At 35.5% G+C, this 16,570-nt stretch overlaps 1 protein-coding gene across 2 annotated transcripts; it reads right to left on the bottom strand.

The window, feature by feature from the left end:
• Window positions 1-1,747: 1,747 nt before the first annotated feature.
• On the bottom strand, window positions 1,748-13,478 carry LOC149787024 (uridylate-specific endoribonuclease-like). Of its 2 annotated transcripts, XM_089977567.1 has the most exons (7): window positions 13,323-13,478; window positions 12,503-12,619; window positions 11,737-11,850; window positions 11,092-11,197; window positions 8,746-8,945; window positions 6,828-7,057; window positions 1,748-2,035 (listed from the first exon to the last, which is right to left on the bottom strand). In XM_089977567.1, the coding sequence occupies exons 1-7, from the start codon at window positions 13,387-13,389 to the stop codon at window positions 1,805-1,807; spliced, it is 1,065 nt and encodes a 354-aa protein (XP_089833693.1). In that variant the 5' UTR covers window positions 13,390-13,478; the 3' UTR covers window positions 1,748-1,804. The 2 variants fall into 2 exon arrangements, with proteins under 2 accessions (XP_089833693.1, XP_089833694.1); XM_089977568.1 differs by lacking the exon at window positions 11,737-11,850.
• Between the last annotated feature and the right edge of the window lie 3,092 nt (window positions 13,479-16,570).

Raw genomic sequence — 16,570 nt, 5'->3', positions numbered from 1 at the left:
GCAACTTTTCCAAAGACACTTGTCCCATACAGAGCCCTGCACCGCACACTTCCCAGCTTTGAAAGAGGTAATTGACAGTTTCCTACAAAACAACATCGGTGGGCAAATGAAGAGTTATGCAACAGCTATCGCATCTCTTTCTATGGAATTCAACAAACGCTTTCAGGATTTTGCAGTTATTGAAAAGGACATGTTGCTTTTCTCTTCTCCCTTCTCCGTGGACCCTGATGATGCTCCTCCACAGCTGCAGCTGGAGCTCATTGAGCTGTAGTGTGACGATGAGTGGCGCGCCAAACACCAGCCACTTTCTCTTGTTGACTTTTACGAGCAGCTGGATAAAGGCAGATTTCCAGAAATGCGAACATTTGCTAAGAAAATGCTGAGCTTATTCGGCTCCACATATTTGTGTGAGCAGACATTCTCTGTCATGAACTTAAACAAGAACCGACTGAGGTCAAGACTAAGTGACTCCCACGTGACATTTTACGCATCTCAACCACTGCCCTCAAACCAGACCTGGCCAATTCAGTGAAATCCAGATCTCAGTATCACCCTTCTCATTAGTGGCAGCAAGTTATCGGTTTCTTGATCAATCTGAAATTGAGTGTTTTGAACGGTAACATCAGTCACTATTAACAGTGAAAAGCCAAAAGCACACTTATGCACTTGGACTTATGGCACTTATTTTATTAAACTCTTGAATAAGATTTGGTTATAACCGTTGATGTTATGTACCTGTATATGTGGCACAAACTATTATTTTCTGAAAGATCTTTTAAAAGACAAAAGCAAAATTCACTTGTTTTAAACTTTAATGATAACAGAAAATTTTGCATTAGTTATAACTCCTGTTTAAAATGACCATGAGGCAAAGATATGCATCTAACTCATGGAAATTTAAGGTATTACATACAGTTCAATGTTATCTGACTCTCCAGATAGGAATAAAAGGCAGAATTGTGTTTTTAGAGTTGTTCATGTCTGCCTGAATGGCTTATATTTAGTTACATTGCCATTTGAAAAATAAAGATAATTGTGACACTGAAAATTATTTTATTTATTTATTGTTCATTTGTTTTTTATTTATTTATTGTTCTATAACAGTGTATATTTGCATGTAACTTTTGTGGTTAAAAAAACATCAGAAGGAACTGTTGGCCCCCGGGCATCTTCACTTTATCAAATCTGGCCCTCTTTGCAAAATGTTTGGACACCCCTGTTTTAGCAGATTTAATTTTAGCACAAAGGTATAAGGTTGAAATTTTAAAAGGAAACCAGCAAGTTATACTTAGTAAATTGAAGGGTGCGCTGACATTTCTACGAAATTCCTGAATTTATCCAGGATAATGCCTTAAAGATTTCATTGTTTGCACTTTTTTTAGAGTGGGGGTCATATATATTGTTTAAAAATGAAAACCGGAAAATACAAATAAAAAAATTGTAATAATAAGTTTTTCACTGTACATGGGAATATCTGGAAAACCACAACAAATATCCAGTATAACACAAATTGTTCAATGATTAAGAACCTAAAAGTAGAAAAAGGTGAGAATATGTCATTGTTTATTTTCACCTAATATATATTCACTATTTATTTCTTCAAACGGGCCTATTTTTAACAAATATAAACACTAGAAATATTCAGCTATCAAAAATGACAAAAGTTAGGTCAACGACAGCAAAATTTTCAAAATTTTTAAAATGTGTGATGATACAGCTTTAGTTAAGATCACGTAAAGATAAAGAATTGTGTGTTTGATGTACTTGTCACTTTATTCCAACAAAAGTCACCGTTCATACTTGTTTATATCGATGGGTAGGCTGAACCAACTTGGTATCCGGACTTGTGGGCAACATCCCATGTTTGAATTGATACTGCCTGGTTTTGCAGAGTAAATTTACATAGACTGTCGCGATGAACCAGACTGCATATGGTATACACGGCCATGTCGAACTCCGGACTCGTCCCGAGAAAGAAAGATCCCTTGGTTTTCTTGACTCCGTGCCAGGAGAAAGCTGTTGCGATCATGTTAGGCTGAAAAAAAGGTTTGTATTGGTATTGGATACAACCAGGAATTTAAAAGCAAAAAGTATTTTTCGAACAGGAAATATTGTAAATATAGGTCTGCGTTTACTGTAAGGTAGATAACATAATTACAATTAAGTGCTGAATAGTGACCCACATTACTTGTAATAATGTATCATTTTCTACACGTGATTTAAGTTCTTATACTTGCATCAAGGATAAGTGTGTAAATTTATACACTAGTAGTTATATATTACAGCTCCAAATTAAAAGTAGCGCTTCATAAATGTTCCAGATCTCTGAACAACTATCTACGTACATGTGTTTGTTTGTGGGTGGGTGCTGTTACAAATGTTATTTCGTCCGTTCTTTCTTTCTTCTATTATAAAGACATCACATGTACATATGTACATTCATTAGAGTGACGCATGCAGTCCTTTGTAACAACTTGGCAAAGATGCGCACTTAGTAACGAAGAGGTGTCTTGAAAACGTGGATCCCCATCCAATTGAAAGGAGACATTGACTATTAAATGCGCATTGCTTATCTTTGCTATATACATTACAAATCAAAATATGAATTGAAAATGGTTGTTTTGCATGATTATAATAAACTGTAGGGCATTTCCGTTTAATGCAAGTGGCTTATGCCCTTCTTCAGGGCACAGACTGCTATAATCGCATGAATCGTTACATGGAAAAATGAAAAATCCAAGCAGTTTTACACGTATGTCTCCTACTTAAGGACAGTGATCATTTACTGGCCTTGAACACCATAGAGCACGCTTTCCTTTATCTATTCTAATTGGAGTGTGCTGTATAACCATGATAATAACGTAGATTGTACTTACTCTCTGATATATCTGTGTTGTCATTTTTCCAGAAATTGTTAAAGAACAAACAAAATATTACTATATACTTTCTGAACCGTTGTCAATGAATTAATTAACTTTCACTAGCATTCAAATCTGCCTTAGTTTTGTTTGCATAGAGGCGAGAGCGATTGCAATGCTTATTCTCTAATAAATCCATGTGTGCGGATCAAAGACAGTTATATCTCATCTGAATTCATTCAGTCGTTTTAGCAATGTACAGTCTGCATATCGCCCTTGCCACAGTACTGAAACTACTCTTCTAAAAGTAGTTAATGACTTTCTCTCTGCGTTGGATAGCGGAAAGATTACAGTCCTCACCCTCCTTGATTTGTCTGCAGCATTTGACACAATGGACCATGATATATTACTTCACCGTCTCCAGCATGTATTTTGCATTCATGATACAGCAGTGATTCTCAAACTGTGTGCCGCTGCACACTAGTGTGCCGCGAGAGATTTGCAGGTGTGCCGTGGGAGTTTTGAAAATATATTTAAAATTGCTAGCGTTTTGAAACCTTGAACATATCGAAAAATTAAATGGTAAATCAATGTCGCAAAACTTAAAAAAGCAACATATATAGAAAAGGCAATTTCTGTCATTCTGTCATTCATTGGTTTCTTTCGTCACGCGAGACTTGTGCGAGATCTCGGGAGAACTCGATCGCTCTAATTATAATAATAGTCTAATAATAAATACATGCAACGATAAAGTTTTTCAGTCAACATTTCCTGAAAAGAGCCTGGATGAGTTTTGGATCTCAGTCAAGAAGTCATATCCTGCAATCAGTTGAAAAGCAATCAAAGCAATTCTGCCATTTGTGTCTTCGTGGTTTTGTGAGTTTGGATTTTCAGCATTGACTGAAATCAAATCGAAAGAGAGAAAGAGACTTCTTAAAATCGACGATGAAATGCGCGCTTGTTTGTCGACTTTGGAGCCTCGCTTCAATCTGATTTGCTCTTGAAAGTAGGCACATCCTTCACATTAAATTTAAAATTAAATATATATGTAAAAATAAATAAGTTCTTCACCACACAAATTTTTAAATTTTTCAGGTGTGCCGTGAAAATTTTTAGATCTTTTTGGTGCGACGCAAGACAAAAAAGTTTGAGAAACACTGTGATACAGCCTTACTGTGGTTCAAGTCCTACTTGGTCAACAGGACACAAATTGTATCTGCAAATGGAATACACTCCAACCCACTTGATCTAGTTGTGGTGTTCCACAGGGGTCTGTTCTTGGACCTGTTCTCTTCATTATTTACACTCTGTAGCTCTCAAGTGTCATATATCATCATCCAGTGTCTCACCAATTGTACGCTGATGACACCCAAATATACAAATCTAGCCACTCAGCTGAAGTTCATGCTACCATCCAAGGTGTAGAGAGGTGCATTTCTGATGTGAAATCATGGATGACATGTAACAAGCTGCAGATGAATGATGATAAAACTGAGACCATTCTGATCACAACACAGAGACTTTCTCATTCACATCCTTTACCTCAAACAATAAATATCAGCAACACCAACATTAAATTCACACAATCAGTACGAAACCTAGGTGTTACTCTGGACAGTACTCTCACATTGCACCAACATGTCATGAACATATGCAAGGCTACATATCTTGAGCTGAGACGCATCAGCTCAATTTGCAAATATCTTTCAGTTGATGCCACTAAAACACTTGTGTGTTCATTAGTACTTTCAAGACTGGACTCTTGTAACTCAATTCTGTCTGGTTCATCTCAATATCTGCTCCGGAAACTTCAAAAAGTTCAGAACACAGCTGCTTGGATCGTACTTAGAGTACCACGATCAGAGCACACCTTCCCGCTGCTCTGTACCCTACACTGGCTATCCATTCGATCCAGAATCAAACACAAAATTTTTTCTCTGTGCTACGTTTCACTGTTGGACTCTAGTCCAACATACCTATCCGACCTCACCCATGTGTAAACACCAGCAAGATACTTACGCTCCTCTTCTGACAATCGTATACTCATTATTCCCACTATGAAAACAAAGTCGTATGGACAACGTTCTTTTGCACACCAGGGCCCAGCAACGTGGAATGAATTGCCCACTGAACTTAGATACAAAGACACAGTGATCCCATTCAAAAGTGCTCTCAAAACTCACTTATTTCGACTGCAAGAATACTTAAAGACCTAATAATGTTTCCTACCTTAAGTATTCTCAACATGTTTGTTTTATGTTTTCTAATTTCATGGTGTTTGTTTTTGTATTATATCATTATGTTTTTTATCTTATAGGTGTTGTCTAATGTTGTAAAGCGCTTAGAACTTCCAAAGATTAGGCGCTATACAAAGTCCTCATTATTATTATTATTATTATTATTATTCACATGAAAATAAATAAGTATATGCCGTACTTAATTTCTATGGCAAAACGTTGCTGTAGGCAGGTCTATTAATTTGACCTTCATAGTCAGTCTATGATTAAACAGTCACCAACCTATACGTTGATTTGTCCATTAGATGAGATCATGCATTATGTATGACCACAGCGGTCACTAGAGTGTGCAGGAGAAAACGACACCTCGGGCCAAAATTGCATTCGGTGCCCTCCAATCTTAAACAAATTCGGCCAACTGCAAAAACAGGTACTCCAACTTCTCCCCCTTGTTATACCATACATAACTATTCAGTTTATATCAACCTAGCATAAGCTGACAAAGATTATTCACGCCATTTAAACAGTAATTACGTTGACTTATTGGTATATATAACAAATAAAATACAACGCCATATGTTATTCATCAATGGACAGAACGTCACATGTTTTGACTACTGACTGGTGCCGAGGACACATCGATACATGGAAGGATGTTGATTGAGAGGCAAAGAGTGGGAAGTATCTAGATCAAAGTCGCATCACTGTATCACACGAGGGTTGGGCAAAGTTTGACAGAATTCGAACCTGAAGCCTAATAATTCTAAGTCCGGTACGAAGAACACAAAGCATCTCCAATTTAAGAATAACGCTGTCTAACTTGTAACATCAGGGAGGTAGGGCTACCTTAATCTTGTAATATTAACGACAAAATGATTTGGGGGGTTCTTTGCGGTGATTTCCTTCTAGTGGGTTATCTGTTCATGTTAATGATAGGCTTTTATTGTATGAACATGTTAGACCTATATAGCACATTTAATTTGTTTTAAAGAATTCTGTACAGTTTCTTATTTTTGGATAACGTTGAAAATGGTAAATAGTTAATTTTACCCACTGATAATCCTTGTTATAAAAGGAGAAAATTATATAGTTATGAATGTTGAAAAACATAAGATTTGTTTTGTTTAAAATCGGAATGACGTGGTTGATTTGGGATTAAGCCTTAATCCTACTGTGCATCATCTAGAATATTGATGACTCTCCCTAATTTTACTTGTATAAATTAAGAGGCTAATGATAACAATTTTGTCAATTGCATTTAATTTTTACTTATTTATTTATTTATTTATTTATTTATTTATTATTTGTTTATTTTCTTATCTATTTATTTCATATCTTAATAGTTTGTAAGTACACATGTAGAGTATAGTAATGCAATACTGTACAAATTATTTTTATCATTTCAAGATAATTTAGTCTAATTTATTATATTTTAGGTTATATTTTTCCCTCACGCAAGAGCAGTCACTTTCATCAGATGTAAGCTTCAGAGAGAATAATTTTTCAGATTGTTATCATACTAAATATCAATAGAACGAGACAAATAATTTAGAGGTATTTAGAGGTATGGGCTTTGTAGTCTGAAATAAAGAATTCTTATTTTCATTCTTATGATTTGTAAATGAAGATTAACTGTCAAACGTTCTAGAGTTATTGACTAAATAGCTTTGCCTTGTGTCTGTCATACGTTATACAGCGCTACAAAATCGCACGAACGCAGAACATAACAAACCTCTTTTCTGATAATGAAACTCTCATAAAGAAGATTTCCATTCTTTTCCTCTAGATAGAACCGAATCCAACTGTGGAATCCGGAAACGGTGGACGTTCCCTTCAGTTCTCCAACTATTACATGTTCAAAGCCACTGCTATCGGTAGGTCCGCCACTTGACCGAGGGTAGAGATTAAACCAGAGCTCCATCAAAATATCCCGGAACACGGAATTACTGTTCGTGATATGCCCTGTAGTGTACATTCAAACAAGACGTTTCTTTAAATCTCAAACACTTACGTCCATACTGCACTTACGCATTCATTCCAAACCATATTGATTCGTTCTGAACATGTTATATATTGTTTCACTTATTAAAAAGAATGTGAAGTATTATTGAATTTTGTACATAGTTCTAGCCCTTAAAATAAATAAATTACAGATCTAGACTACCAGTATCTCTATAGCTTTACTAAAGAGTCACTTTCTGAAAAAGAACAAAGAAATCAGTTCAAGCAAGTTCATCACCCATTAACCTTTTATAAATGTTGATGATTTTGAGATCACACAAAGTCATTTATTAACATTTGAGCAAACATGCTTTTCGCTAAAGTTCCATAAAAGTCGTTAACGTAAGTAACAAGAAAATGTGCATTTAAAATATAAAGAGATCACGGCAAAATGAGTTCAAATCAACACACATTGTTAATGTCATTAAATAGTATTAGAACGGGACACGAGATGTAAAATTTGAATCAAGCCAAAAAAAAATTAAGATCATGATGGATTGGCAGCCAACAAGTCAAGACGTACTATCAGTAAATTTCTCTCGTTCTAAAGAAACATTGTTGGCTATATTTTGGGTGTGATGTTTGTTTTTTTTTGTTCTGTTTGTTTTGTTTTTGTTTTTCTTGGGCTTTTGATGATGAATGAAAGGGATATCCTAGCAACATAAATAATTATTGTTGGCAGCATGTTTTCTTTCCTAAATATAACTATTTAGAACAGAGTTGTCCAACATCTTTAAGACCGTGCGCCACACAGACTACACATGTAAAGTTCGTGGGCAATCTATCTATCTATCTATCTATCTATCTATCTATCTATCTATATATATATATATATATATATATATATATATATATATATATATGAATTTTTCTATAATTATAGAGTTAACTGTTGAAATGGCCTTTTTAATGAATGCGCGCAACAATAAAATGACTTGAGGACCTGTAGTTTGGCCACTCTGAATTTAAATAATATATTATTGCCGCAAACAAAACACAATTTTGCCATGTTTCAAAATAGTTACAAAGGTAACTCCTATCTAGAACCTTTAACTATTGCTGTCTACACTTTAGCAGTTGGTATTTTGTTTTATGAGTTATATTCTCTTTTATATTTAGCTCTGAGAGGGAAACATGCAACTTTGCCACGAGCCGCTTTCGACTAGAGCTTCATTATACAAAGAACTGGGAAAATGACCGTTGACTACTGTGATTATTTAGTCATGAACTCATAGTTTCCTCCCCCATTTAAACATTTACGTTTTTAATCGCAGGAAGAGGAACCATACAATGTTCGGGAGATAACTTTGAAACCCTTATTCCATTTCAAATGGAACGCTTGTGTTGTAAACAAAAACAAAACAAAGTTGGTCATTCTTATAAACATATACATCCATTATATACTCAAGTTCAATAGAAAGGGAAGAAGAAACAAAACCATCTTCCTATTATCATCTCGATTATCCAAATATAATATCTTACATTGAAATTTCATAGTTGCGATGGATTTATTCCCGTTCATTCTATTAACGACACCAACATGAATGATTAAGTTTATTTATTGCATTGCCCTTTAATAAAACTCTCAAAATATTTTCCTTCTATCTGTACTTGTATTACCACCATCAAATACATAACAAATGTGTTACCATTATTCACCAGGAAGTTAAATGTTTTGGTCATAACCGATGTAGCTAGGATGCTGTTCATAAAATCGTCGACCTCTGCCAATTCTGATGTAGTCGGCTGCTCTGTTTGTCCGATCAATATGTTGTAGTTATCAAGCAAGCGAATTACTCCTTGGAAGGTAGGCTTGTTCAACGCCGTTGTGTTAACATACGTAAATAATCTGCAGTAGGTAAATAATCTTAGTACGTAACCCCTGTACTGCATCGTTAAGCACGTATTCCCTCTACCCTATCATCAATTCGATCTCAGCACCTATTCCCTCTACCATATCATCAATTCAGTCTCAATACCTCTCTCATCTACTAGATCATCAATTCTATTTCAGCACCTATTCCCTCTACTATATCATCAATTCAATCTCAGCATACCTTTTCTCTACATTATAATCAATTTGATCTCAGCACATCTTCCCACTACCTTATCATCAATTCGATCTCAGCAGATATTCCCTCTATCATATCATCAATTCGATCTCAATACCTCTTTCATCTACCATATCATCAATTCGATTACAGCACATCTTCAATGTATCATATCATCAATTCGATCTCAGATCCTGTTCCCTCTACCATATCATCAATTCGATCTCAGCATACCTTCTCTCTACTCTATAATCAATTTGATCTCAGCACATCTTCCCTCCACCATAGCATCAATTCGATCTCAGCAGATATTCCCTCTACCACATCATCAAGTCGATCTCAGCACCTCTTCCTTCTACCCTATCAACAATTTGATCTCAGCATATTTTCCCTCTACCCTAACATCAATTCGATTTCAGCACATGTTCAATCTACCACATCATCAAGTCGATCTCAGCACCTCTTCCTTCTACCATATCAACAATTTGATCTCACCACATTTTCCCTCTACCCTATCATCAATTCGATCTCAGCGCCTAATCCCTCTTCCACACCACTAAGCACCTTTACCATCTGCCACATCATTAAATCAAATTTAACAATCTAAATAATGTTTCTCTCCAGCATATAATTTATTAAGAATTAATATTTTACGGTTGCTCTACACTGCACAACAGGGAATGACGGACGTATTTGATACAAGTAAGATAATAACATCTGAAGAAAATCACGCAACGTTACATATCCAGTTAACATCTCGGTGATTCCAAGTCTTCTTAATAAACACCTGCTGTCAGACAAAAAGCGTACTTACGCGTGCATCTAAATAAACTAGGTCTTTTTATATAATTCTTTTCGTTCTAAGCTAGTTGGAACAAGCAATTGGTCTTTTAACTAATTGAATGCTTTCTTTTGTAGTATTTTAACTAGTAATGTTCAATTATTTTAAATTAGTCTTGTTTCTTCGAAGTGGGGGGACATATACATTGGGAAATACTGGTACGTGTTAACAATTTCTACGAACAACAACCCCTCTAACCTCAAAGGAGTTTTCTAGCCCATTAACTGTATTACACCGTCCCTATATGAAAGAACAGAGTTATTGAGAAAACGAGTCTTACCACTATAACCGTGGTATGTGCGCATTAAAACACGCATGTTCAAAATCTTTCACGTCGAAAACTGCCATTTACATATAAGCCACATCCTGGTACCTCTGCAACTTATTTCCAAAACGATAGAGGTATATTACCAAGCCACTGGTTTAAAAATGGCAATGTACTATAATGGACCCTTTGTTTTTTCAATTCGAGACACCCACACACACACACACACAAAAAAAAAAAATTTCAAATGCATTGAGATAACAGAAGCAAAATATCTCAACATATTGTGTCTACTTGACATACATGTTTTCTTTCCAAAACCAAGGTCATTAGAGCCAAACAATCATCTCTCCACCATCCTTCGTGACGATTTGACAGTGACTGCTAAGAGTTATGTTCTGCTGACCTTTGAGTTAGCCAATGGAAATGCAGCTTTCAGAAATTCGAAAGTGAGTCAAATCGTTCGGTCCTGTTGATAATCTTCAGTCATGCTCATTAGTCTCCCAAACGCAAGGATATAAGGCTTCATCTAATTGGTTCATAAACTTAGCGATTGTCGTAATAACATAGGTCACCAGAAGATGACCCCTAAAAGGTCGCTGTCAGATTTTCACATAGGACAATGGGGATCTGATTTTAATCAAATTATAGAGTCAAATGTCCATTACGTTTGGGATTTTCCCTGTCGTGGACAAATAGTATCATGTGATACGTGATACTGATGAAATCTGAGTGCAGTCTATAATATATTCGACTACCGACTGTAACATGTTGTAATCTGAATTGTGTGTAATATATTGCCCTCATGTTATCTGAATCATGTGGATAACGTATTCACCTGCTTCCTGTTGTACTGATTGTGTAGTCTGTCTCACGCAGACGATTGGTATCACTGTTCCACAGATCTTGCATCACTGCACTCAGGGCATCGACGGTTGACTGACCTTTATTAAAGTTAAATATTTAAATGATTCAAAGCAGAATGGCTGACTGTTGTTTATTTTGTAAGAGAAATTTTATGCAGGACATATTTATTGTATGTTGTATATACCAATATATCTTACACTACTCTAGGGAATAACTTGCATTAGTCTAACCAATATATAATAAACTACTTTAAGAAATAACTTAAATTACTCTAACTATTGTATTCAGAAATACAAGAAACGTTCTTAAAATAGATTCAGTATTACATTGTATTTATCTGATGCACGAGTTGCGAACCTTACTTTTCAAGGAAATTAAATTTTCAGTGCGGGAAGAATGCATTTAATTAAATCGACGTTGATCTTTGAATACTATATTGCTAGTTTTACAAGAAATGATGATTCATTAAATTTCAGCATTTTCTTTCTACCTCAGTCTTGATTCTTTGCATCTTCGGAACGTGAGCTAATAACTGGCTTTAGAAGAAAAGATATACAAGGTAACAATAACGTTGATCTCTGGTATTTATAACGTAAGGTTTGTCTGTTAGCTATACCTTGGCAAAGTGACTGGTAGTCACTGCAACAGTCTCCGTAAGTTAAACACGGTGCATTGCACTGACAGGGCTTGGTGGTATCGTGACTCAGACCGCATCGCCCAGAACATGTCGCTTAGAATATAGGATATCAACAGTTTATGTTTTAAAGCGACAAAATACGATCAAAGATGATTTATAAGTGTTGCTCTATTTGTATGCAATGATGTTTTTAGTGTCCAGCTCAATTTCTAGTCACCCTTTAATGGGTTCAAACGTAGGTCATATTCCTTTACGGAGATTCTTGTCATGGCGATTGGGTTTCATTATTTGCCTAGTATTGTTGATAACGGACAAATAATAAAAAGCAATTTCCATTACAGGAAAAACTGAAACTCAGCTTTTGATATAAATATACAAGATGAAAATGTAGATGTGCATGTATATTTTATCGTTTTGATGCAATAAGGGTACAAACTATATGACTGTCATTATAATTGATCCATCAAGCAAAAAATAAATTTCGTAAATATTTCTTTTTTTCTTTCTTGAATTATCCACGTTGAGACGGAAACATTCATCCTTGCATGACAACATGGAAAAGGAGAGAAAAAGAAAAATAGTAAATACTTTCATCAGATTTTGCGGCTAGAAGGATCTTCACGCCATTGCGACTTCACTGATGTCCTTTTTTTCTAACCAAAAAAAATAGTACTAGTTTAGAGTACTAAAATGTATTAGGCAACCACCCGAGCTATCATGATATACAGCTTAAAGTGCAACTTACCACCCAGGCATAGTGCATCATAATCCCCACAGCAGTCATTGTAGCGCACACATGCGGAGTTACACTGACAGTTATACGCCGTGTTTACACCTTGACCGCATCTCCCGATGCATGAATCTAGAAACAATTGGTTGTATTACGATGCATGTAGCTCTTAATGCATTATTTCAGTCTCGATGACTCAGCAAGAAATTGTATATTATAAAGGACATATGAATAAGAACATGGATCATATAGATCCGGAATTTATTTTTTCGTTTTGATAAATGGCTGTAGTCTGATGCAAAACCGTAAGAAACTGTATCGAAAGAAATGTTTGAATGGTACGCGGTTAATTGTTCTCGTAACTACATTCTTTCTCACCGAATCATATATAATGATCCCAAACGCACCCACTCATCAACTCCATAAAATAATAATAATAATAATAATACAATACTTGTATGAGATCATTGAATTTTCTCAGAATATTTTAGGCAATAGACCTTGTACGTCAGATCTTCAGTACGTTTTTGCTGACGAAATAATAAAGGTTAAATACGAAGATCAAGACAAATATACCTTTGGTTGGCATCATAGCAAAATTGCAACTGAATGTTAGCATTCTAGTGCGATCACTGAAGCATAAAATTGCCACGAGACCACTGTAATCCATCACTTACATAGATCGTATCTTGCCCGACTACGGAAAAAGTAAATAAGATACGTATGCGAGATATTAGACAAACTAAACGAAAGTGATATAACTGTGTTCATGAATAAATAAGGTTTTCTAATTTCTTATGTGTGCACTATCAAGACAGAAAAGAATGTTACTTACTAGAGAGTCCCTCCCTAAACAGACTGCACAAAATGAACACCAGAGAGATCCGTGCACACACATCCATTCTTCGTCTGTCGGGAGAAGTACAGTGAATATTTTCCACGTCTGCTTGATCGTTTTATAGAGCAATCCTGATCTTATTTAACACTCCTGTTTATTGCATAAATATAACTTTATTGCCTAGTACTCCTATTTACTTGCAATTGCCATGTGGTTGTAACTCACAAACAGCATTTGGTATTCATACAAATTATTCCCAGAAGGTATGATTTTAAATTAGCAAAACTCCTCAAAATGAAAAGTTAGAATAAGTTTCAATACTCCTTATGTGATTAACATCTTATTAATGTATTCGTTTTGTTTTAATTTGGTCACTTGGTTATATTATGCATACATACATACATACATACATACATACATACATACATACGCAAATGCATACATAAGTACATACGTACATACCGCCCCAGTGGCCTGGTGGTTAGAGCGTCCGCCTCGGAAGCAGGATGTCATGGGTTCGAACCCCGGCCGAGTCATACCAAAGACTTACAAAAATGGTACTAACAGCTACCGCGCATGGCGCTCAGCGTTAAGAGGTTAGTATTAGGACTGGTCGGTCTGGTGCCAGGATAATGTGACTGGGTGGGACATCATGCTACGTGTCTGCGGCATGATGCCCCAGTGCTAGACATCACTATAAACTGCCACACCGCAGACATAGTAGCGATATGACTGAAAAATTGTTAAAAGCTACGTTAAATATCATAATCTCACACATACACACATAAGTACATACATATATACACACATACATAGTATTATGATTGTGCATTTGTTTTGTTTATGCAGTTTCCCTAATAACTGACACGATATCGGTAGTGACTTCTATAATTACTGCTAATGAAACTAACAATAACAATACTACTAGTATCATCGCCATTTCTAAAAATCCTAAAGGAATAATGCTATACTGAGACCAATCCGGTGAAAATTAAATGAGGAATATGCTCGTACTTTTGTCTAGTAGCATAAATATTTCCATATTTTTTACTCCAGATAATCGCAACAAAGACTTTACTTTATGATGGCCTAAAAGCCGGATGGAGTATCATAAATGCGGGTCAACAGATGTCATCCATCGATTGGAAGATCTTTATTTGCTGAGAAGTAACACGCTGGTTGTGCTTGTAAACACTTCATTACTCAGTGAAGATTAGCCTATTCAGAAGTCTAGGATGGCCCAGATATCAATGTGACCAAGATCAAAAGACCGTGGGTTTTTAGGCAATGTTATGGCCCATCTGTCAATATAACCTTGTTCAAAAAGGCTGTGGATTTTTAGGCGATCGCCTGGTCAATTTTTCCTTCCAGTTCCTCTCCTCACTAGGTTATAAGAAATATTACATATTATACAATTTTTTTTTTGTCCCTTCATCATTTTATCATCAAGTGAGAAGATATTAGAATTTTCTTATGAACTGATGGATTTGTTCTAAAATTCACGTCATTATGAACTTCTTAAAATCGAATGTGGAGGTAACTATTCTTTAAAAATATTTTTTAAATATATCACTAACGAAAATGTTTGTAAAAGAATTGTAAAATGCAAGTTATACATTGCGAAATGGATCACATGAAGTGCAAACGATCTTGTGTGTATGTGTATGTGTATATGTGTATGTGTATATGTGTATGTGTATATGTAATATGTGAGTGCTTGCGTGTCTACAATGTTCTCCTTTCTGATAACCTAACAGCCTCACTTGATAATGCTCTTATCAATATCTCCGAGTTGGGACCGAGGGTGGCCGATTGGTCTAAAGCGCTTTCCTTTACAAGTCATTGCCATCTCACCCATGTCCTCGTAGGTTCGGGTCTTTGTTTTGACCAGTTTCGGTATGTGAGAAAGCTGCCATTATTTTAATGCCTATCTTGTGCGGAGAAATTACATTAAACTCCCTAAAACAACATCATTACATCGGATTATATCGGATACACTTCTCGAGTTATCGGCAATTGTTTTTCATTTTTTTTACATGTGTAGGATGGATTGTTAGTAGAAAGAAATGGTTTTGACTCTGACTTGTAGCAGCAGATGTCAGTGACACGTAAAAAGTGTTACTGATTTGATTTCAACTATAAGTTGTTTACTCCCTCCCCCCCCCCCAACAAGTGTTTGTCACGGAAAGAAATTGTAATAAAGCAATGATTAATAAACAAATTTACATGTATCTCTATAATGATTTGTGATATACATACATACATACATACATACATACATACATACATACATATATATATATATATATATATATATAGAGAGAGAGAGAGAGAGAGAGAGATTTTAGTTTACTAAAGCTTCCGCCAAAGTAAAGCAAACTATGCTTTTTCTAAGTGATGATGTATCGAGGGATTTTATACCGAACGAGAGAGACAGAGACAGAGAGAATAATTATGTATGATATATGACCATGGGATTGAAATGTTTTGGTCCTAGTTTGCTAGTTTGTCTAAACCATTCCCACACAAGAGCATTGCGTTTGCTAAATTTGTAGGCATTGTAGAAATAACGCTTGTCTGCATCAGTGTTATTTTCAAAATTCATTCCTTTAAAATTCCATTTTCTTTAGAAATCTCAGACAGCAGATATTCGTGTGCCCATCTACTCTCTACTCCCACCACCGAAGTTTCTTTAATGTAGGTTTTGGCACATATTCATACTCATATATCAAACTAATTTTATCTTGTTAGGATAGTTTATACTGCCTGTGTGGACACCCACAGACCTCTGGCTATTGCGAAACAAGCGGGCCTGTAAGGAAAACCCATATGTTGCTATCTTGAAAAGATTTTATACATGCCCTTTCTTTTTCATAGGGACTTATTAATTCATATTCCAGTCACCAAATTTCCAAAGTTCCGCCGCAAGGTCTAACATCCCCTCATCAGATATTATAAACCCTAGAACTAGTTTCCGAACATGTTATGAAACTCATTAGTGATCCTTTGCTGTGGATTTGATTTATTGTCGTTTTCCTCTAACATAATATGTGCAATAAAATGCATATTGAATCCTTTGACATTTATTCTCGTCCGGTCCGGTATTTCATTTAATTAAATTTATCTCGACTTGTTTATTCATCTTGCTATATATGTATCTAAATCCAAATATTGTTGTCGAAAAATTAAACGTATTTCTTGTATTGTATGTCTGTATGCTCTATGTACATTCATTTTTATTTGAT

Source organism: Sinohyriopsis cumingii, chromosome 12, assembly GCF_028554795.1.
Source record: "Sinohyriopsis cumingii isolate HCF-2022 chromosome 12, ASM2855479v2, whole genome shotgun sequence".
NCBI classification, from domain to species: Eukaryota; Metazoa; Mollusca; class Bivalvia; order Unionida; family Unionidae; genus Sinohyriopsis; species Sinohyriopsis cumingii.
The sequence above is the reverse complement of the archived record's forward strand: the minus strand, read 5'-3'. Positions and strand labels throughout refer to the sequence as shown.

What these genes read in the sequence shown, in the direction of transcription:
- LOC149787024 (XM_089977567.1), bottom strand. Translation starts at nt 13,389, where the DNA reads ATGGATGTGTGTGCACGGATCTCTCTGGTGTTCATTTTGTGCAGTCTG. An exon ending in TAACTTCCTGGTGAATAATG is followed by an intron (nt 7,058 to 8,745) that starts GTAACACATTTG and finishes TGTACACTACAG; the next exon opens with GGCATATCACGAACAGTAAT. An exon ending in GTTTCATTATCAGAAAAGAG is followed by an intron (nt 2,036 to 6,827) that starts GTTTGTTATGTT and finishes CCTTTTTTTCAG; the next exon opens with CCTAACATGATCGCAACAGC.